This window comes from Lutjanus erythropterus, chromosome 12, assembly GCF_056507025.1.
Source record: "Lutjanus erythropterus isolate fLutEry1 chromosome 12, fLutEry1.hap2, whole genome shotgun sequence".
NCBI lineage: Eukaryota > Metazoa > Chordata > Actinopteri > Lutjaniformes > Lutjanidae > Lutjanus > Lutjanus erythropterus.
This window is the reverse complement of record NC_139328.1, coordinates 11,820,125-11,842,131: the sequence shown is the minus strand read 5'-3', so window position 1 is coordinate 11,842,131 and position 22,007 is coordinate 11,820,125. Positions and strand designations below refer to the sequence as shown.

General features: G+C 40.9%; 1 protein-coding gene across 3 annotated transcripts in view; it reads right to left on the bottom strand.

Annotated features, from left to right (window-relative positions):
- arhgap21b (Rho GTPase activating protein 21b) overlaps positions 1 to 22,007 on the bottom strand; it is a 41,329-nt gene that overhangs the window by 2,441 nt on the left and 16,881 nt on the right. For 2 of the 3 annotated variants that reach the window (XM_084732690.1, XM_084732691.1), the window contains exons 5-23: positions 21,869 to 21,961; positions 21,344 to 21,422; positions 21,204 to 21,258; positions 14,867 to 16,445; positions 10,884 to 11,030; positions 10,422 to 10,524; positions 10,252 to 10,297; positions 8,891 to 9,016; positions 8,498 to 8,797; positions 7,051 to 7,112; positions 6,794 to 6,939; positions 6,568 to 6,710; positions 6,129 to 6,287; positions 5,920 to 5,998; positions 5,728 to 5,801; positions 5,544 to 5,633; positions 5,276 to 5,443; positions 3,767 to 3,872; positions 363 to 394 (exon numbers count right to left, since the gene is read on the bottom strand). In XM_084732690.1, coding sequence (XP_084588816.1) covers positions 363 to 394; positions 3,767 to 3,872; positions 5,276 to 5,443; positions 5,544 to 5,633; positions 5,728 to 5,801; positions 5,920 to 5,998; positions 6,129 to 6,287; positions 6,568 to 6,710; positions 6,794 to 6,939; positions 7,051 to 7,112; positions 8,498 to 8,797; positions 8,891 to 9,016; positions 10,252 to 10,297; positions 10,422 to 10,524; positions 10,884 to 11,030; positions 14,867 to 16,445; positions 21,204 to 21,258; positions 21,344 to 21,422; positions 21,869 to 21,961 — 3,587 coding nt within the window. Of the gene's footprint in view, positions 1 to 362; positions 395 to 3,766; positions 3,873 to 5,275; positions 5,444 to 5,543; positions 5,634 to 5,727; positions 5,802 to 5,919; positions 5,999 to 6,128; positions 6,288 to 6,567; positions 6,711 to 6,793; positions 6,940 to 7,050; positions 7,113 to 8,497; positions 8,798 to 8,890; positions 9,017 to 10,251; positions 10,298 to 10,421; positions 10,525 to 10,883; positions 11,031 to 14,866; positions 16,446 to 17,891; positions 18,357 to 21,203; positions 21,259 to 21,343; positions 21,423 to 21,868; positions 21,962 to 22,007 lie in introns of those variants that run through there. The other variant, XM_084732692.1, reaches the window with a different exon arrangement.

The window sequence follows — 22,007 nt, the reverse complement described above, 5'->3', positions numbered from 1 at the left end:
TAAATGTACAATTTATTTAGAATATTTTCACTTTAACTTAATGCAGTAAACATATTCTAAATATAGTGTACACTTGAACAGCTAATGATTTTTTTGGATGAACCTTCTTTTATGTGGCTAAAATACATTTTGCTGCTGACCAGTACCTTGCTTAGCTTTCTACACCCATACTCTTTGCTGCTTCTCCAAAGTGGGGGCGTTCTTACCACCATCTACTGTAGGTAATACACTGACTATAGATAAGTACCTCATATAACCCCACTTCAAATAATCTGAGGTATCCCTATATAAATATAAAATCAACACAGATGAAGGAATGATGGATTTATGTGCAACATAACGAAATGAGCAGAGGATATTACCTTTGATTTGGAGGAGTCACTACATGCTGAATCTGTATTAAAGAGAAGAGAGTCATTAGTGAAAGTCTGCCAACCCCCAGACTTACTAAAAACAGTCAAGATAAAGATAAAGAAAGAGAAAAGGCAGATTAAAAGATTGTTCAGAGTGAAACTGACGGACATGATGAGTATAATGAGAGCAGCTGAATGAAAGCAGATGACACATTTTCGGCTTTGAGAGGAGACAGCAGGACGAGTAACCACACTAAGCAGTATATGAAGAAGTGTAGAAAGCGTCAGAGGAGGCCTGAGATGATGGATGAGAGGAAAGGAAGTGAAAACCCAGCAGTAAACCAACAAAAAGCAGCTCATGCTCATGTATCGATGGATCGACGGCACATCACGGACAAACACGTCAGTCACAGAGCATCACATGTAGCCACCAACCAGCTGTAGGCATTCTTTCCCAACTCAAAGACATCACAGAGGAGAGGGAGTGATGAGTTTTGCTCTGACTGAGAGACTTAAGGGGCCTGAGCTGAACAGATCAGTGAGTGTGTGTCGTGGTCGATACAGCTGGCGCAGGCAAGCCTTAGTATAACGGAAAAATTGCTCTTACTCCAAGCTAGTTTAACTCCTGTGGGGGCCCTTTAACGTGTAGCCTGTCATTCTAAACAACATAAAAGCAAAACAAAGTTCACAAAACTTTCTTATCTCACTTTGCAAAAGGAGAAAACACGCACACTGCAGCTAACAAAGATAAGCAGACCAATAGGCCATTTCCACCAAACAGGAACCACAGAGCCACAAGAACTAAACACAGGACCTGGAGGTCTTTTTCAAAGCACTTACACATCTGAAAAAGCCTAAAGATTAATGGATTAAAAATCATGACGACGTTTGGGATACAATTCATTGTGTTACTCTTGCTCTGGTATTCAGATGGACATAATGGATGGATGCAAAGGAAACCTGCAGAAACTACAGTGCATCTGTTTTAAAAGTAGATAATATGGTGAGAGCTGAATGGCTATATATTTCTGTTTTACGACAAAATAGGACTGTGTCAAATTGTCTTTATTTTACATTTGAGGTTACATTAAGGTTTTCAAATTAAGCTTCAAATGTCTGCATTCATATTTTATGATATAATCATCGTGAAATAAAAAAAAAGTCCTCAAACAAATTCCTCAACTTGAATAAAGTGATTAATCGGATGAGTTTGTCTTTATTTATTAAATTATCTTACTTAAGTTAATAAACATAACTCTGCAGTTTCATCAATGTAAGTGTGATTTATGGTGCTGTTAGACTGCTGCTAAGCTGCACCATTAATACAGGGTGCCTCCCTTAGAGTGCAGCAAGCGGGTGCAGTGCAAATTTGTTTTTGAAAGTCTAAATGCCAACAAATATGGACTGAAGCAGAGTATTTCACTAGATAAAAACACGTCTGAGCTTTATCTGCAACTGTGCAGAAAAAAAAAGAAAAAATAATGTGCAGCATTCAAATATTGACTTAGAACTGAAATGTCAACGTTATGAACGAAGTTTAGAACTTTTCAATACAGCCTTACACAACAAATATTGTTACTAATAGGATCCAGTGCTTCCAGTTGCTTATTGTTTGAATAAAGCTGTAGATAAGAAGCATGAGCCTAGAGGTTGATGAATCAACTACATTCTGCAAATTTCCCCTGATAGTTCCAGGGCCATCAGACAGAGCTACTAAATTTAGTCACTGGATTCTCTGGGTGAAATGCATGTAAAATTCCTGAAATAGTTCCTGGGCTCCTGAAAGAGCTCCCATGGTGGAAATGGGCTATTTATGATCTAAATTAAGACCAGAATGTGTGTGTCTGTGTATATTGCAGGGTTGGGTAGGGAGACAGTGTGAGGGAAATGTTAGTGATGTACTGTAGGTGTTACAGATTATGTAACAGAGATGTGGAAGTATGTAGCGATGTTTGTCTGTACAATGTGATGTTTTTAAAGCTGAATGAGGACAGAGACTTTGAAATAAGGACATCACAGACAACAAATTAAACAAAAAGACACAAGAGGAGGAACCTGAAACAAAACAAAACAAAACAAAAAAAACTACAACTACCAGTTGCGTCAAAAACCTCTATAACTACATGCTTGGGGTCCCGTCAACAGCTATTTGACTGCTTCAACAAGTCACTAGATATTAACGATCTGTATGTGTGGGTTTGTTTTGAGTGTAAACGCATGTGTGCTGGGGCAACATCCAGCTCAGTCCCACTACTACGACCCCCACCCCTCAGACATCATGACAGATTATGCCACATGACCGGGAGAGAACCTGAGGTTGACCGTACCATGCTACTTGTCCTTGCGATCAGCTTTAGAGACAACAAGAGACAGCAGAAGGGCTTTCAGAGAAAGTACAGCAGCATCGCTCTGTATCCCCTCAATTTAGGGTATTGGTTTAAATATGAGACGTGCACACCACAGGAAAAATGACAAACATCGACTTCTCTTTCTTTCTTTTTTATCTTTTTTCCTCCTTTTCGCCCAAATTTAAAAGAGCTGCGGGTTTCTGCAGACTAGGCAGCTACACTGGGCACAACACTCGTCCTTCTTCCTACAGTCCCAGCTGTCCATCACTGACAAAACAGAGTCCATCAGTGACATCATCGAGTGATAGACGCCGCCCACTTGGCCTGTGTCAAGATTGGGTAATGTGTGAGTGCTGGACAGGGATAAGGGAGAAAAACAACACACTACACACAGAAGGGCAGAGGTCAGAAGGGTTAAAACTTCCATCGTTTCTTTTTGTGTGTTAAGATTTTCTTTGGGAAAGAACATGCCGGGATTGTGTGAGAGACGTGGAGGAGGGGAAGAAAAGAACTGAAAGAAAAGGAGTCGTCGTCTCAACACAGGTAAAGCACAGGGAGAAAAAATGACTTGAGCAAGAGGAAATAAAGAGAAAAGCAAACAAATGAACGGAAATAAAACTTGAGGACAATTTTATCTCTTTGGGCAAAAAAACGTCAACACTGAAACAAAACAAGACCTTTATCAAAAATAAATAAAGTAATAAAAAAGGCTCAACATACTGCAAGGTGTTTTTCAACAATTTTCCAATGGTTAAACCACAAAATGTATTCATTGAAAAACAGCTGAAAAAGCTTGCTTTAACAGAAACACAAATAAAATTTGGTAGACTTATTTTTGCTCAAAGCATTTAAAATTAATGAAAAGAGGCATGATGTTCATTGTCTTAGCATTAAAACTGACACACTGCTAACATTTAATCTTACAACAAATCTGTAGCACATATATTTTACATTTTAATCTACTCTGACATTATTACTCTGAAACATATTATTGCTGCCATGGTAATATCTTTGCTGTGATGATGCTGGAGTGCTGCTCTTAAGAGAAAACACTCTCAGATTTACCTGAGACTTCGCCCGGTGATGCTGCGGTTCGTCCGATGTTTGAGAGCAGGTGGTCGATATTGGGCACAGGCTGAGACTGCACTGTGCTTTCCTGCTCAGCTGTGGTCTGCAGCCGCGCATGGAGGGAGAAACACAGTTTGGACAAGAATAGAAGAGAAAGCAGAAATATGATAAGCGACTTAACACAAAACATTAATGCAGAAAAAAGACGGCATAAGATGCTTTTCATTTTAAGATACATTAATAGATTAACTGAAGAGAGTAATTAATTGAATTACTTCTGTTCTGGTCTCCACCAACGTATCAGCTCCAAAACCCTTCATTCTGTTCACCAGCTTCTCGCTAACTCTGTATGTCTGCTGTTTGGTGCTAAGCATGTAGTGTACAGTCTGTTAATCAGGGGCCTTCAGTATGAAGCAAGTTCCACATAACCAGGATATCTTCTTGTTATCCAACTTCAATAAGCCTAACAACAGCAATAACCCAAAGCGGTCACACAACGGTATCGACTCAGTAAGTCAACCCAGAATATCCCCAAACAAGCCACGAGTGTGTTCACATAAAGGAGGCAGTGGTTGCAGGAAAAGACTAATCACAAACACTGACAAGTATACTGGCAGAGCAGCAGCATATGTTGCTGAAAAGGAGCAAACTACAAAAATTAGACAAATACAAAGAAGTTGAACGCACAGGCTAAAAGCAACACAGTTGCAGCTGCCAAATGCTGGAAAGACAGCTGGCAAAAAAATCTTAATGAATTTATTAGGCTTAATTTCATATCTTATAAGCACAACAAGAACAAGGCTTTAGTGCTTCAATTAGTCTGTTGTAGGACGATACTTGTATACAAAAGGGCTTTGCTGGTCTGTGAACACTCTCTCTCTCTCTCCCTCTCATGATCCAAGCACTAAGCTCCAGAGGATCTTCTACAAATGGTGATGCCCAGTACAGTTTAATTTAGATTTTCCAAGAGAACTGACTTGTCAGTCAGTGGTGCTTTTATATGGGCTGAACTCTTATCTTGAACATAACCTTCTCCACAGCAGGTTAAGTGTGCAGTATGAGTTTGCATAGCAATGTACTGCAATAAAAAGCAAACTACAGTTGAAACCTTGACAAAACTGGGTGAAATGTGAAGTTACCTCACTAAATCACTAAATCCTGCCTCATAGTAATTATGTTCTGGCTGGAATCGCACCCGATGAGAGCGATGAGACTGTACCGAAACAATCAAGTTGCGAGCCTTAAAACCAAAACAATCAGCTGAATCATGCTAAAAAGCTCTTGACATCGAAGAGCTGTGATAATTCGCTACGAGTTCATCAATGTGAGTGACATTTCTCATGTTACACAGTAATTTGAGCCACTGCTCACATAAAAATATTAATTAATGCAGCTTCAAATACCTATATGTTCAAACAAAACAGCATAAAATTAGGTTGATCTACAATAGAGGTTAATCTTTCATAATCCTAACAAAGGAGAAAGAAAAAATGAAATGACACATACAACAGGGTCGTCATCACAGTCATCAGTGAAGAACCAGTCATATTGCTGGATAAGGTTCTCAACTATCTTGCACTGGTCCGGCATGTGATTGACCATGTTGGCCATGTTGTCCTCAGAGGTTCTGACGAGCGTAGGACCAAACACGATCGCCAGGTTACGAGGCTCCATCTAAACAGATGAGGTTAGGACAGATGAGGTTTAATGAAATAATGCCCAAGGCGACGCTGGATTTACGAAGGACACTGACAAATCCTGTTAATGGCCGTACCTTATTCTTTTCACAGTTGTCAGAAACCTTCTTAAGGTGAGCACAAAGGAATTTCAGAGTTTCAAAGTGATAATCAGGTAATTCATTGATCTGCAAGGATTGACAAAAAAGGACAGTTTCAGGATTAATAATATGCCTAAATGCTATTCAATTAAACGCTCCTCATATTAGATTTATCACTCACCAGCCTCTTGAGCTCCTTTAATCTCTCCACAGAGTCTTCTGTTCTGTTGGCTTCAATAAAATCAGCATACTTTTCTGTGAATGGAGCAGTGAAACCTTTACTCAGAATCGCAGACGGAATAACCAGACAGAAAATCCACATAACCCAGGGTTTTTTTTTTGGTTTATTTTAAAAGTATTTACAAGATCTTACCATTTGTAAACAGAGGTTCTGGAAGTTTTCGGAAAAAGGACTTCAGTAAACTACTGATGACATTGAGGTCCCGCCATTTCTGCAGATAAATGAAAGGTTGGGAGAGCATTACATTACAGCAGTCCTTACAGTACAGATCTGTCACTGCTAAACAATGTTGTCAGTAAAGCAGCACAGTGTATTGTGCAACCCAGCAGTCAGTCACTCACATCTTCCTGGATGTCGATGTCAGTCATGCCTTTGCTGTTGAGCTCCTCCTGCATGCTGGAGATGGCAGCGTTGTTCCCGGGCACCCTGTAGATTCCTGTGTACTCCAGACCTCTCTCCTCCACTACCTTACAGCACACTTCCACGATCAGAGGAACAAACTGCACAACACAAAGACGTTAGATATGCCATATCACTGACTTTGATGGAAGCGAACACTTAAAAACAGTCTGCAAATTGTTTGAATGAGCAGTCGTGATATGCATGTAGTAATGGATCATACAAATCAGTGTCTCCTACAGCTAGCAAAACTGACCTATCCCAGCAAGAATTTTGGCTGACAAATTAATGCAAAAATCAATATTTTATGTGCACGGAAGCAAGCTACTCCATCTTAATGCTAAACCAACCATCATTTTCTCTCAAATACTTGAGACTCACCCTGTTAGTCTGTGCAGGTGGACAGTCATCAAGCCGCACCCCAAATGTGACCCCAGCTGGAGTCTTCTTTTCAAAGGGCTTCCTCATGATCCCTGCAATGCCAATTTTCCAAGCAGCTCTGTCTCGTGGTGGACTGGCATCATCTGACAGAGTAAACATACATAAGTTAGCAATCAGAGGTTAGAATTGTACGCTTATCACACTAAATGGTGCTGCTTTACTTTACCTTTCGGCGCTCTCCGCTCCTCTCCTGTTTTGGGCGAATGAGGGCTGTGGCCCCTGCCGTCTGTTTTACCTCCCAGGAAGGCTTGTTTTATGCTGAGGGACTGCCGGGAGGTTTTGGGCGACGGTTCAGACCTGCTGCTGGGTGCACTGAACAATAGAAATAGCAAAGAAATACACAAATATTAACATGAGGTTGGCATACAATTAAAATGGCGTACTCTGGCTGAGCCCCAGGGGGCGATGTGGAGTCCTCCATACCTCATCATGTTGTACTCTTTGATCTTTCGACTGATCAAATCCTGACTTGTTACAGCAGCATTCTGTAAAGACAGCAGAAATACATTACAGAAAGGTCTCAATCAATTTCAAATGATTAGATATAGTTAAAACAAAGTTTCTTTTGCATTACATGTATGTTAATTTAGATTATTATTTCCAATATGACTGAACAATTGTTAAGAAAATTATTTAGTTGAGTTTACAAGCAGTATCAAGTAATTAAGAGGGCTGTCAGTCAGTCATGCATAAATGCTTATCTCTAAAAATTTCAGTTATAAATCTCTGCCTCACCTATTTGTCCAAAGAAGATATAGATATCCCTACACAGACATCCCTATATAGACAACCTGCCAGTTATTCCCGGGTTATCTCCCAGTGCCCTCCAGTTTTGTTGTTTTTTCTGGGAAACCCATGTAATTTGTACAGACAAACTTTATTAAGAATAACCATGATACACAGAATTAGAATCATTTAATGTTTGCCTGACATCACCTAAGTTTCCCAATTGCCTACGAAATATTGTCTACACACACACTGTATCCAACTTCAACCCATTTGTCACCACAGCCTTGCAACCCACAATCCGATTCTCAGCACAGGCAGACAGGCCAGCTACTTAAAGTTAGCTGTTGTAAAAATGTTTGGGCAGAATGGCGTTCCACTTAAAAAATCTAGATACAATATAGTTTTAAGCAGTTTGGCAGAGTAATTCCTGTTTATATCCGCTAGCCATGCAAATTCAATATAAGGCATGGTGGGATAAATGACGTAAAGCAGCATATCATGCACAGAAAGGTTTCTTTATTTACTTACTTATTTACAATCCAACCACCACCCTTCCAAAAAAAGAAAATACTATGATGTGATTTAATGTTTTGATCAGTGATCGAAGTGGCCCATGCTGATAATAGGGGCCGGATAACTTGGCAGTTTAACTACAACAAGTATCAATATGTAAACTTTTTCCAGAATGTTTTCATTCTTGCTTAATCTCGTGCATCCACACCTCTATCTCAGATCAAAGGAAAAAATTTATGCCATAAAATGTCTTTCTTATCAAGACTGAAAGGCAACTTACTGATTGGCTCTCAGTCTGAAATTTAGTTTTCCCCTCCCACCCAAAGACATGCAGCATTTTTTGTTCTGTGCAGGTAGAACAAGTTTCCCTTTCTACTTTATTTTAGCTTTTGTTAGGCATTTTATGAAAATAAAGGCTGTAATCCTCTCCACCTCACTGACACCTTCATTGTGTTTTATTCAAAGAAAGGCTTTGGTTCACGTTGTTGTTAACCTGATAGGTGTGCCTGTTAATTCTTTCAAAACTATGGTGAAGTGGTTCTAACTTGTTTGTTTTTGCCCTGTAACCTCAAAGAACTGACCACGAGTGCTACACGATGCCTGAGATCATCATGTGGTGATAACACACCTCTTCATCTGGGTTACTGTTCTCCTGAATGACTCTGATCCAAGTCAGCATGTCATCTCTCCCCTCTGCCTGGAACAAATACTCGCAGTCTGAGGTGGTGAGTCGCAGCACGTTCTTGCGTCTCGTGTCGCTATAGGAGATGTCAATCAGACAGGCCTTGATGCTGATTCGCAGCGGGTCCTCGTCAGATTGCGTGGAAGCGTGAGACTGTGCATCCTTCCTGTCTTTGTAAAGAGTGAGGGTGTGACCTTGTAGAACAGCATACATCTGCTTCCATGATCTCATTCCTCCACCAACACGCTGCAGAGACAAAAGAGACAGAGAAATGCTCACACATCAAAACATTAGCGATTTATATGGATGTTAAATGAAGGCATGAGTGTTCAGACATACCTTGTTTTTATCTGTAGTAAGTTGCCTAAAATTGAGTAACCCTTCTTTGGAAGAATTGGCAAAGATATCTGAAGAAGAATCCCTTCGAGATCCAGAATCTCCAGAAGATTTATGCCCATCCAGCGCCTGTGAGCGTGAACATGACATTGTTTTCTGCCATTATTAAAGTGTGACAGGAAACATGGGGGAATGAGAAAGGAAGATGACATCTAACAAAGATCTCTGAGTGGAATCTCACAGTTACATGGTCACCAGGACATTCCAATATCTAAAACAATATTGTGTCTCAAAAAAACTAAATTGAGAGAAGATCAAAGCCTGTCTGATTGTAACCATAAAATCAACTGTGTCAAGAAACATATAAAACACCATGTCAAAGAGATTAAAGGACTATTTCAAATTCAATGGACATATAGAGCAAAACGTTCCATTTTTGACCTGATTTTACACCGAACATGCATTCACAATTTTTCCAAGTAAGATTCATTAACATTCCATGCACATTTGTAAAAATGTGGGTCAGGCAGTCAAATCTGAATCTGATTGGCCAGTAAATTGGCCAGTAAATTGGTATAGAAACGGTTAATTCCTCAGTTATGCTCTAAACAAAACTGGATCCAATTTTACGTTTTGTTAGTCTCGTTCTGTCTGTGAAATGTTGGAGAAGTACAGACTTTCCAATAAGTATGAGCACATATTTCAGCTTACAAATGATTACCTTTTGGCTTCTAATTGACCATCTGCTCAGGTTGTCGCAGCCATGAAATTGTATTTAAATCTAATTTGATACAGTTACACATGAATTTCCACATGTGTTTACAGATTGCTATCTGTTCATTCCAGATGCACTGCAATAACAGTGCAAATGGAGCCTCTGTCAGAAAATAGCAGACTAATATAGCAGGTTACTAGCAAAGAATTGGGTTGCACATTTTGTGCATTTTCCTTAAGTGATAGTTGAATATGTTAACAATCAATAATGGATAAATAATGAATAAGATATGAACACATCTTTTTTTTATTTACAGAATTCTAATGGCACATTAGTTATTTGAAACAATGTATTAAGAACAAACAAATTCTTGCTCAAAACAGTTGCTCTTGTATGCCTATTCTTATTCAACAAATGGTTTAAAACAATGTCTACTAAGGCATAATTACTGCCAGTTCTAGAGTAAAAGGGCAGACTAAACCAAATCATGAGAAAATCTGTGCTCGGAGAAATGGTACACAAAACATACCTTATTGGTTGACAAATTTATAATCCATTAATTACTGACAGTTAATTGATTCATAATGAATCATTAACATCTAGACAACACAACATATAGAAAGTCCAGCATGATTCTGTAGTTTCTCACCTTTCTCAGGCCCCTGAAACTGGGCATGTGCTTACTGGAAGATCTCCTACAGAGTTGGAAGAACAACAGAGAAAAGTATATTTCAAGTCGGAGACAAGGTCAGACAGATCCATAACTCAATACAAATGAGAAGAAAATAGAGCAATGACCTAATCCTAGTATGCACTCACCCTCTGCCCTCCTCCTGGTAGTTATCCAGACCCTCGTCATAGGATTTGGACCGCTCTGTTTTGCTGGCTGTGTCAGACTCCAGCAAAGCACTTCTCAGAGATTCTATGTAGTGATGAAAAAAAATAAGAAATTTGTTATCTATAACCCATTATGAGTGTTAATGAGGGTCACATTAAGCTCTCAGAGGTTTCTTGGATTTATAGCCACCATCTAAACAAATGTTAAAGTTGATTCACTTGTATATACTGAGCACGGAAATAAATTAATTTAGAGACTAACTAAACACTGAAAAATTTGAAAAGCTACCAAACAATTAGCTGATTAGTCAACTGAAACAGGAATCACTGACAAGACAGTGTGTAATTATTTTATTTCATGGAAGAAATATTTGTACTTTGGAATTCTTTCAAACCAAGCCCTGACTGACGAATCCATCACCCAACCAATCCAACGCTGTTTACCTTGGTCATGTGACAGCTGACGACGAATGGGAGGGCACGGTGAGCCTGGGCTGGAGGGACCTGTAGTTATGGATGGTGCAACAGATACTACAGCAGAGGGTGGAATAGGAGCGGCCTCCCGGTCGACACTGGGGCTGATTGGTTCATCTAGGAAGACAACACAATGATCAGTGTGAGAACACAGATTTAATATAGTTTTTGTTCTATACTTCCAGGACATTATGTCTCTTACTGGAAGAATGTTTATCTTTAACATCTTTATATCAAAGACATCTCCACGAAAATCAAAACCAGTCTTTCTGTGACTCACATGGCTAACATACCACACCACAGCTGAGAGTTGGAATAGATCATCTTCTGACATGTTTTGAGAGGGAAGGAAGTTCTTAACTCCTTGGTACCGCCCACTCCTGGCACTTCAAGCCTGACACAGCTCAGAGTACAAAGCTGCTCTCTGCAGCCGAGGGGCTTTTGGAGCTAAATTTAAAAGGAACTGTCCTAGTTCCAGCCTGTACCCAACTTTGAAACGGGGCAAAGGAAAAGGATGTCACTGTCTCCCTAAAAAGGCTTATCATGCTACCTGACTAAGGCCCCGCCCATCATTAATAAACTTGATTTAGTAGAAACAACTCCCTCCATTTTTATAAGTTCTCTCCAAAATATAAGACGACCAATCTCTCATCCTAAATTCTGCACAAATTAATAACAAACCCAAACTCAAATGCGTGTTGTGAACTTTTGCATATGATGCGCAAATACATCAACAAGATCGGAGTCAGGATTCTTCAGTAGCTGCTGTAACACTCCTGACAGGCCATATACCAGGCAGCTTGCTCTTGCAACAGCCAAGGGGTTCAGCCCCAGGCCCAAACTGTTCACCAGCACCATCATAAAGCAGTCAAGACATGCTCACTCTCTGGTCCTATGTACAGCTACAACAGATACGATTATTCTGCCTGTTAACAGATTTGATATTCTTCCATAAGACTCACACACTTTTATTAAAAGATAAGTAAAAAATAGAGTGAAAAATACTAGCCATGGCCATGAAAAGGAGATAAAAGATATATGACCTGCCTGTAGATTACCTAAAATGCAATAAAATGCATTTGACTACGGCCTGGACTAGTGGGTTTTCAAACAGGCCATTGATGGAGGCCGAACAGCCTACACAATCAGAGCACTGTTCTCCTGGTCCGGGGCACCAGTCCCAGAATGATGGTGTTGCGGCATCATCACTGTCACTGCCTGCTTTGTCTGCACCTGGCCTGCCAGGCCTCCTTTACAACCAATATCACACGGAACCCCTAAAGGAACGGGGAAAACACTGTTGGTAAGCCACAAGTGTAGTGACCTCACTGTTACTCTGGGCATGAACTTGAAATTGTCATATGTTCCCCTTGTTTCAGTATCATGGACATTTAATTTAGCTCTCTGTAGAGCAGTGGGGTTATGTGACTTAGAGCAGTGGTTCTCTAACTTTTTTCAATAACGTACCCCCTTTGAAACATTTGTTAAGCACAATCTGACCAGCGCCATACATTTTCGGTAGAAGAAAACGCCTATATAAAAGAGGTGTAATACAGTGCTGTGACATCACTGTCAGCTGGTTGAGGTAAATCCCATGAAGATATTCTTCCTGATACTGACAGAATTCTGTTGGCTCTGTTTTAGCTTTCTTTTTTCCTCTTTCTTTTGATTGAACTTCATTCAGTATAATTATTTTAAGAATTATTCATGACTGTTATGTTTTTAATTAACATTTAGGCCTGACTTGGAGTATAGAAAAATGTCTGGCAAACTTAAAATTTTCAACAAGTTAACACAAGTTTCAAGTGATTTCAAGTAAAGGTGGAAACACCAGCAATATGCTGGAAAATCTATCTATACAACACAGGCAGAAATTCCAGGAATGCTGTTGGAACAGCTGGCTCTCAGGCTACATCCAGCTTGAGCAAAAGTGATCAGGAACCAATAAGAAAAACAATAAAGAAATGGACCAACAAGCAGAATCTATGATGGCACTGGTAACTGACAACATTCCTCCAACATATCCCCATCTATATAACTAAAGTGGACAACATATTAAAAATTAACTCTTAATATAATGCAGAGCACTTCTAGAGCACCACAAACTGCAGCCTACAGATTAATTTTCATGTATATGCAGCAGTGTTGTATTAGACAGCATTACCTTTAACTGGTGTACCTAATAAACTCAGTGTAGATTATTAAAGTTGTAAAATAAACAGACATGAAGAGGCCTCTGATGATTTACCTTTGAGACTTGTGAATTAGGAACAACTTACAAGTGAAATTTATTTTGCAACATATGTTAGATTTATCTTACACTGAACTGCTTCAAAAGACTCAAATTAAACTCAGAAACTAACTCTTCTCCCGTGGGTCAAACTAAAACCTTCCAGTACTGTCACTGCCTCTGACCTAGTTCCTCCATACAGGCTACCTGCGAAAGCACAAAATGTTTCCTTTAGGTCCTTCCAAAACATAAGTAGATCAGAAGTTGAAAAACACCAACTTTATGCTGACCTGGGTCTTTCAATATAGAGGCAAATTTATCTTAAGTTTCTTATCACTCGGGGACGGACAGTTTCTCTGAACAACCATCCTAATCATATAGAGGAGACACTGTGGCCTAAGACAAATAAAGAGAAGATTAAACTGTAAATAACAGGATGTCCACTCTTACAGAGCCCATACTTCTCCATTTTACATCCCAGATAGACTGACAGATGGTAGACAGATACCCAAACATACATAATACATACAGTATATTAGACACAGATGGAGAAAAAGACAAACAGAGAGCAGGCAAATAGAGTAAGACAATCAGGAGTAAACATTTATGTGGTTGTTTTTTTTTTCCACTTGCCCAGTTGGGCAAGTAGGTCAGAAATCTACTTCTTGTCAAAATGGCAAGTGTGTGTGTGCTGGATTTACTTGTCCCAGGCAAGTGGGCGACTCTTAACTTTGAGACCTGGCATACATCAATTTTAAATCGATATTGTGATATGAGACTAGATGTCATCTCAGATTTTGGATACCGTTAAATGGTACACATTTTGTCTTTTCCTGGTTTTAAAGGCTGCATTACAGTAAAGTGATGCAATTCTCTGAACTGATCAGAATTCTAGCTGTTCTATTATTTCAAATAACATTTAAGAAATTTAGAAGGTCCTCCAACTGCATACTCAGTCTTGCCTTCAGCAGTGTAACTACAGCTATTTTCTCACCTAGGAACACCAAAAATATGCTGAGAGTTCCTATCAATTATGAATAGGAATGAATCATCACACTGCTGAACTGATTACAACACATTCTCTAAAACAAGACTGAACGCACTGAAATTATTTGCTGTGAAATTCAGACTAGACTGACCAGATTCAGAAATGTGCTTGGTGCCGTTTCCTAAAACCTGAAACAAAGCTTGAAACAAAAAACGAAACACATGCAAGGTAAGACAGTTGTTTTTGAGATGACATCCATTTAATTACCAGGAAATGCATTATGGGACTACTGAACCATAATGTAATCCATCCTGAAGAGAGACCATCCAAGAAAACAACCTATTAAGAGGAGAAATTCAATATATTCCAAAAGGCATAAGCCATCTTTCACTCCGCCCCAGTTAAGCCCAATATCCCACAAAACCTCTCTGAATGCCACAAAACCTGATTAATAACATCTTTCCATGAAGATTAATTTATTTTTGAACATCTCTGTGGGACTGTATACACACACCAGTAATACCCAGAATCAGATTAGCAGTAACACTATAGAGGTCTACAGGCCCCACAGTCTTTCCATCCATCTATTTTAAACTAATTTCTATTAGCATCTATGGTGGAAGCCCCTCAACTGGTTACATTATCAGCAGTACCACTCTGCCTCATGTTACTACTGCCTGCTGTGTTGCCATGACAACGTGGGGTGGCAAGGCTTACAGCTGATTATTTTCTTACCGATGAATGGAATGGAGTCCAGAGACTCATCCAGGTTGCTGGAGCAGGAGGTATGACGTTGTTCCCCAAGGCGACGTATGTGTATCTCTCGACGTGCATCGTTGGGAAGCCAGCATGCAGCCACATCTGCCGTGGAATCTGCTCCATCGTCAGTTACAGCCAGGATGTAGGAGGGGTGGCGAAGGGGGCTGGGGTTCTTTCCAGAGGGGGGCTTTTCCCTTAGAATGACACCGGGCTCCGTGGGGCTTCGCCCATTAACCTGACTGTGGGAGTCTGGGGGAGGGGGTTTGAGGATGCTCGGCCTCTGAGGCATCTGTTTTGGGGTGGAGCACGAGGAAGACCTGTGTCCTACCAACGCTACGTCTCTGCCTGCCTCAACAGGCTGCATGGTTTCAGCCCGCAACCTGCTCAGGCCTTGCTGCGTAGAGTGGACTGCATGATTTCCTTTGACTGCAACTCTTTGGTCAACAAGAGAATGTTCAGCACTTGTGCTCTTTCCAAAATGTGAGGGTCTGTCTGAGAGTATGGGCGAGGAGCGGCTCTGAAGAGAATCTGGTCCTTTAGAGTAGAGAGAGGGGTTGGGTGGCCCCCTCATACCACCGCTGTATCCACCTGATGGCCTGTAGAGCATGGCGTGTCTGGGCACAGACTGTCTGCTGGGCCTCGTACCTTGGTCTGCCCTTCCGTACACTCCTCTCCTCTCAGTGGGCCGAGCCAGCTCTGCAGGGTCAACATAGTCCATGGAGTGAGCCCGGGCTTTGTGCATGAGGCCATCTTGGGACACGCTTCGAGGAGGCCAGTTCCTGGTTTGGCCCACTCTCTCTGCACTGAGGATGCGGTCCTGCGAAGCACTGCGTGGGGCAATCTGAAAGTGGGGTGGAGGTCCCTGGTATGACCGATCATGGGAGGTACTCCTCCGTCGTATCCCCTTTGGTCCCCAGTCTCCCCGGGGAATGTGATGATGAGCAGCGCCAAACGCAGTTTGACTGGTAGCTCGCAAATTGTCCAGCCTCTCCTGGATAGTCCGACTACCATGGGAATGGATTCCTTTGTTGTCAATGTACTCCCTGTACGTTTGGTAAGTGCGCCAATCAATGTTTTGATGGTTGGCTGGGTAGTGAGGTGCCTGACCTCCATATGGAAGCATTCCTGGACCACTGGGATAGACATCAGCCTTTCGAGAGTGAGGATACTGGGCCAGTGACCCAGGCCGGCCCCTGATAAACGCAGGGTCCACGTAATCTATCCTATGCGCTGGACCCATGCGCCCCATATGGGCTGTTTCAGGAGGAACCACCACTGTCCTCACGCCATCATTGCGCATGCACACCGCCATCTGGCTTTTTGGATACGACTGAGGAGGAGGGGGAGATGGGGGCACGGTGATTTCCTTGCGGTACCCATGGTCAGGAGGTGCGGTTGGCCCACGGCAGACCTGTTCTGCTGAGTCTGTCGCCTGGGCCATGCCCGGAGGCTTACAGTCTACTCTGGGGTAGCATACTGGGGGTGGATCAGGAATGTGACGGGCATTTCCGCTGTAGCTGCTGTGGCCACGGAGGTAGGCATCCTGGGAGTAGGCCTAGAGGAAGAGCAACAAAGCAGTGTTACAATAGATAGTACAAGCAGCATTTTCAAGTGTGTGTGTGTGTGTGTGTGTGTGTGTGTGTGTGTGTGTGTGTGTATGATATTCAACAGTGTGCTACTCAATGCTTGCAGAGAAGTCAAGCGTGATATTACAAATGCTACCGGATGCATGTGTGTGGGCAGTGCATGTTGCAGTATGAGTGAGTGGAGGCGTTAGCAGTTCAGGGGTGTCAGTGGTCTTCATCTGCTCCTTATTTAGAGTTCTCATGGTAATGTTCACTGTTCTATAAAGGTGATAGTACACTAGATAAGCCAAGGTAGACAATATTTTTCACTAACAGAGTCTTACAATGGTGCTTCAAGAAAGATTTTTATCGTACATCAGTCTTTCTCTATTATTCTTGCTTGTGTTCTCTACAACAATGGTTTGTTGCTACACAACAACTGTGATTTTCAATATGAAGGAAGAAAACCTTTTATATGTAAGAAATGAACACCAATCATAATTGCAAACACCATAAGATAAATATCAAAGGTGTTTATTCGTACTAAACTCAATACATAACCTGCACTGGCATTTTCAGCAAAGATTGTCTAACAAGCAAAACACCTGTTAGCTAAGGAAATCAAGTATCTAACACTCACATAACACAAAATATAATAATTATAATATAATAAAATTTACATAAATGTTGACAGGTAACCAGTGTCTTCATTTTCCCACAACAGACTGACAGACTGTAACCTCAGACAGACAGGAGGTTGCCCATCCCTCATAGAAAAAGTGCTATATTTAGCATGCCTGATATATCATCCAAGGTTTGGAAGCTTATACTATTTCACTGCAGATACTAATGAAATCCTTTCCAATCAATACAAAATTAAAGCTAGATGGTTGCTATGGGCATGTAAGCTTCAGTACATTTATCTGCTTTAGTTGTAACATACTGTACATACACCAAGCAAAAAGATGTGTGAAGGTATGAGGACTTTGATCCTGCTACCTGGTGTGAAATTACAACCTTACATAAATCTGTCTGGGTGCCACAGCAATCAGTGCCAGGCTATGTTCCTCCCTTTGTAAGCATGAGTGTGCAGGAGAGTTCAGAGGTCACTGGCCTTTATCACGCTAATGACATCTGGCAGGGAGGATGAAGAAGGGGCGAGGCTTCGCTGTGATGCCAGCTGGACGCCAATTCGAGTGCTCAATCTAACAGGTACTGCAGGCACAGTCCATCGGCCATTTCTACGGTCTACACATTTGAATCACCGACACACAGCTGGCCGTTTCACAGTCACCAACGACAATTAAACAGCAATGATGTAAAACCTGAAGACCACATCCTGTAATGACGATGATGACATGCATGACACATGCAAAATGAGACGGCGAGCACAAAATGTCAACGTCAAATGACTGCCCAGTCTGTTGTTTGCTTACCAGATTAGTGGTTCCCAGAGAAAAAGGCTGCCGTTACAGCATGTGAAAACCAGAGTGATAAGAAATCAAGGGAGAAAGGGTGGCAGAGAAAAAGATGCCAGCAGAGCAAAATGCACATATTGTAAAAAACACAGCCACAGCAATGCCTGGGCTTGACATGCTAAAAATATACTAGAGCTGCAGCAGCAGTACAGAGGGATGAAGAAGCAGAGGTTGCCACGTTACAACCTGTCTGTGCCAGTCTGTCCTGGGCGAGGTGGCAGGAGCAGAAGCTCGCCTCTCATGCTGCTGTTAAGTCTCCACGGTTCTTATCCATCTTCAGCCAGAATATTACGCTAACTGAACAAGGTGTCTCCAGTCTATGTCTCCCTCTCCCTCCCTCTGCTATTGCTCACATGACAGAAGCAGCAGCTGCTGATTATACATTCAGCTGTGATGGTACAGCTCCCCCTCCCACTCCTTCCTCCTCCCTCCTTTTCCCTTAGCATCAACCTGTTCAAAACACAGGAGCAGTCAGCTGATTTTATCCACCGGTTTCAGCTCATCATTCATGCTGTTCCCTCTTTTTTTCCCTCTGCTCGCCTGGCGTACAGTTCCCTCCCTTTTTTCTGCTCCCTGAATGTACACTCTCTCCGTCTCTTTGCTAAGCAACTGCTGCCTGTCTCCTAGCAGTCAGTGTGTGCTGCCTCCTACAGTGTAATGTCATCTTGCTAGCATCTCTGATAATCCTCTTGTTCTTATGGACAGCCCTCATCAGTTTGCCTGCCCACATTCATAGATATTTTTTGTGCAGCTGCTCGCCTTTTACTGTGCAATACTGTGGCCAATGTTATCACACAACACGTGTAAGATACAGTGGACTGTGTAAATGGGTGGAGAGAGGGAAAAAATGGCAAGAGAAGGGGAGGAACTAACAGGAAAGAGGGGTGGAGTAACAGTCCACTGGTTATAAGAAAGCAGAAAATTAACTGATAGTAGTTTTAAGAAAAAGGTTATATGGATGTCAGTCAAATTTTTCTGTGACAATGCAAGTTAATTTTAATTGACTCATGATAGAATGTTAACCATTCATACAAGTTTTCAATGTTTTTGAGAATTTATTGCTTGCATATTTTCATGAGGGTTTGGTGCTTAAAGAGAGATAACTGGTTGTTTCAACAATATATATTGATGTTGCAATTCTGAATGCAATTGTCCTAAATGATTCATTGATTAATCTATAAAGTTAATTACGAGAATTCAATCTGGACATAAAGGATCCACGGGGGAAAATTAGACATAAAGAAAGCAGCCAGGGTCTTTTCATTACATTATTCATAAACAGACCGTCAGATAACAATAGGCCCTTGGGAGAAGATTCCTGAGCATCCTGACAAAGCACTTACTGCGACTTGCTATAGATATGGAACAGATGAGTGCACCTTCACTTCGCCCTGAACGTGCAGAATGCACAGTAGCTGCAAACAGCTGCCTGCAGCATGCATAAAAGGTTAATGAGGAGGAGATCTAAAGTGCTCACAGGTATGGAGCTTATCTCGGCACTGGAAATAGTATTTGGAGACATGTAGACCACATTTGAAATTAAAATTTTCACATTTCACACACAGAACCAGATTAAGATGAAGGAAGACAAATACGTTATATGGAGCCTAATTGGATTAGGGATGGATTATAAAAGCCAAACATCTGAACATTCATTTTCAGAGATGAATACTGCCTTTTTAATCGGACAATTAATTTAACATCGCATTATATATTTTTTCCAAAATAAAAAAACCCGGTGTATGGCTCCAACACGCTTGATTGACTAAAAATTGTAAGAGTAGCTAAACCAGAAAACATTTGTGTGAGCACCACACAGGAATCTCTGCCCTGAACATTTCTTTAACATTGACTACTGAAAATATGCAGCTAATATGTGAAATATTTAAGACAATAATGTAATTTAGCCTTAAATTTCAAAAACATTCAAATAGCAATTTAATTAGACTCAACTTCAGATGACTTTTTCATATCACTACTAAAGATCTCAGCCCATGGTATTTAGATTTACATTTGACAATTATCTTTCACCTAAAAAAGGCATTTTCTTTTTTATTAATGAATTTTCTGATGATCAATCTGTAGCTATACTAAGTTTCCTTTTCAGAAGTGCCAAGGAGCTGGATATTTACATTTCCTATGTCTAACCAGTAAAGTTAGGAATTTAAAGGTGTAAAACAATGCACATTTTTATTTTTTCTCCACTTCTTCATCCTATTTATAACATGATCGAAGGACTGGACTGAACAGACATTACGATTGAACAGGCCTGATTAACAGCCTTTAGTTGAGTAATTTAACATTCTGTATTTTATGGACACATATCAACCTATTTTTAAACAGTCATGGCACTTGAGTGCCATTACCACTTCCCCTAAAAACAGAGAGTGTATTACCCAACTGCTTCCTTGAAAGCTGTCATAGATTCCACAGTCATAATGGAAATAGCACATCACTACACAGTCACCTGATGATGACAACACAATCATTAGTTACAAAAAAAGATCTTTATTTCACTGAAAGTCCTTGTTAAGATTTTCCATTTAAGGAGGTCTGTTTAGTGTGGCTAAGGGGCTACATCAGAATTACTGGAAACCATCAAAAAAAAAAAAAAAATCTCCCATCAAATTTTGTTGGTAGTTTTGATAGTTAGGAGAGGTTGACTAATTAGCAGTAGTTAACCTGTCACAGGTAACAATCAACAGAGGCTGTCACATATAGCCCAGCATGTGACACTATTATTGCCTAAGGATGTTTTGGACTTGAAGCTGCAGCCAGAGTAATGAGCACAACAACTTTTCTAAAACTCAGCAGTTTAATGTAGGTCTGAAGACAACTTTTTGGCAACATACTCTCTTGCCTTCGTCCCTACAAGTCACAACATTTAATCTATACAGACAGATTTGTCCATCATGATATGTCTGTATATGTATTTTAGATAATCCTTGCTCCACCAATCCAATTAGGCCATTTCGTCAGTTGTGTCAGCAGCGGGACAAGGACAGAAATGCTGCTCTGGCCTGATTAGGAGGCCTAGATAGAGAGCTCTGATGGGATAGGCGGACTGCCTGCATCTCATGACTCCTGTCCCAACATGAACACCTTAAACTAGAGCAGTTCTGGGAGCTCAGATATAAGGGGAAATACTGTGTGACTGAAGAAGCGAGGATCAATTTCTGAACACATTCAAAACAGTGTTTTTTTGTTTTAAGGAAGGGTGGTAACATAAGAAGTGAGTCCCATCTAGAAAATAGGATTGAGAAGACTTACCAATTGCAGGATATCCTCATCTTTTGGCATCACACAAAGTTCAAGAAAGTCACCACTGTTAGTGAACAAAAGGAGAATTAAAAGAGGGGAAAATATACCAACTGGCCAGAATGAGCCATTAAATTTATTTGAAATCTCACCTGTCTTGGATCAAGGATATAACCTCACAATAGGCTTTCCCGATGATGCTTGCTCCATTCACCTTCACTAATCGATCACCTAACAAGGCATTAAAAAACAGTAATAACAACATCAGTGAGAGAAAGGGGTAGTAAGTTCGTCTTGAGAAAGTTTCAGTCACATGATGTTGACATTTATAGTAACTGAGCTGAAGGTTCCCTGTATCCACCACTAAAATAGAAAATCACCGGGGTATCTACTCAATACAGGAGTACAAAAAGGGCACTTTCCTACAACTATATGGCCTGCCTAATGTTCTGCTTCTCAGCAGGGGTGCTGTCAGGCCACTACTGAAACTGCACTCCTTGCATTTTTTCCCCCTTTTGTTTGCAACCCTCTAAATCATCAGTGCACTAGCTGAAAGTAAGCATTCTGCTCTCAGACTGACATAATTTACAGGATTATGTCTGGAATGCTTTCATGTCATGAAATCTGAATACAGCTCCAGTCAATGTCTAGACGGTTGTTTGATTACTGATTTTTACCTGTGCAAAGTCCAGCTCCGTGAGCGGGGCCACCTTCCTTCACCTGCTTCACGAAAATGGTGTCCATCGGTTCTAGCTTATTCCGTTGTCTCCCTGATGAAAAGAAACCGTGTCAGTACACATTATACAAGTATGCAAA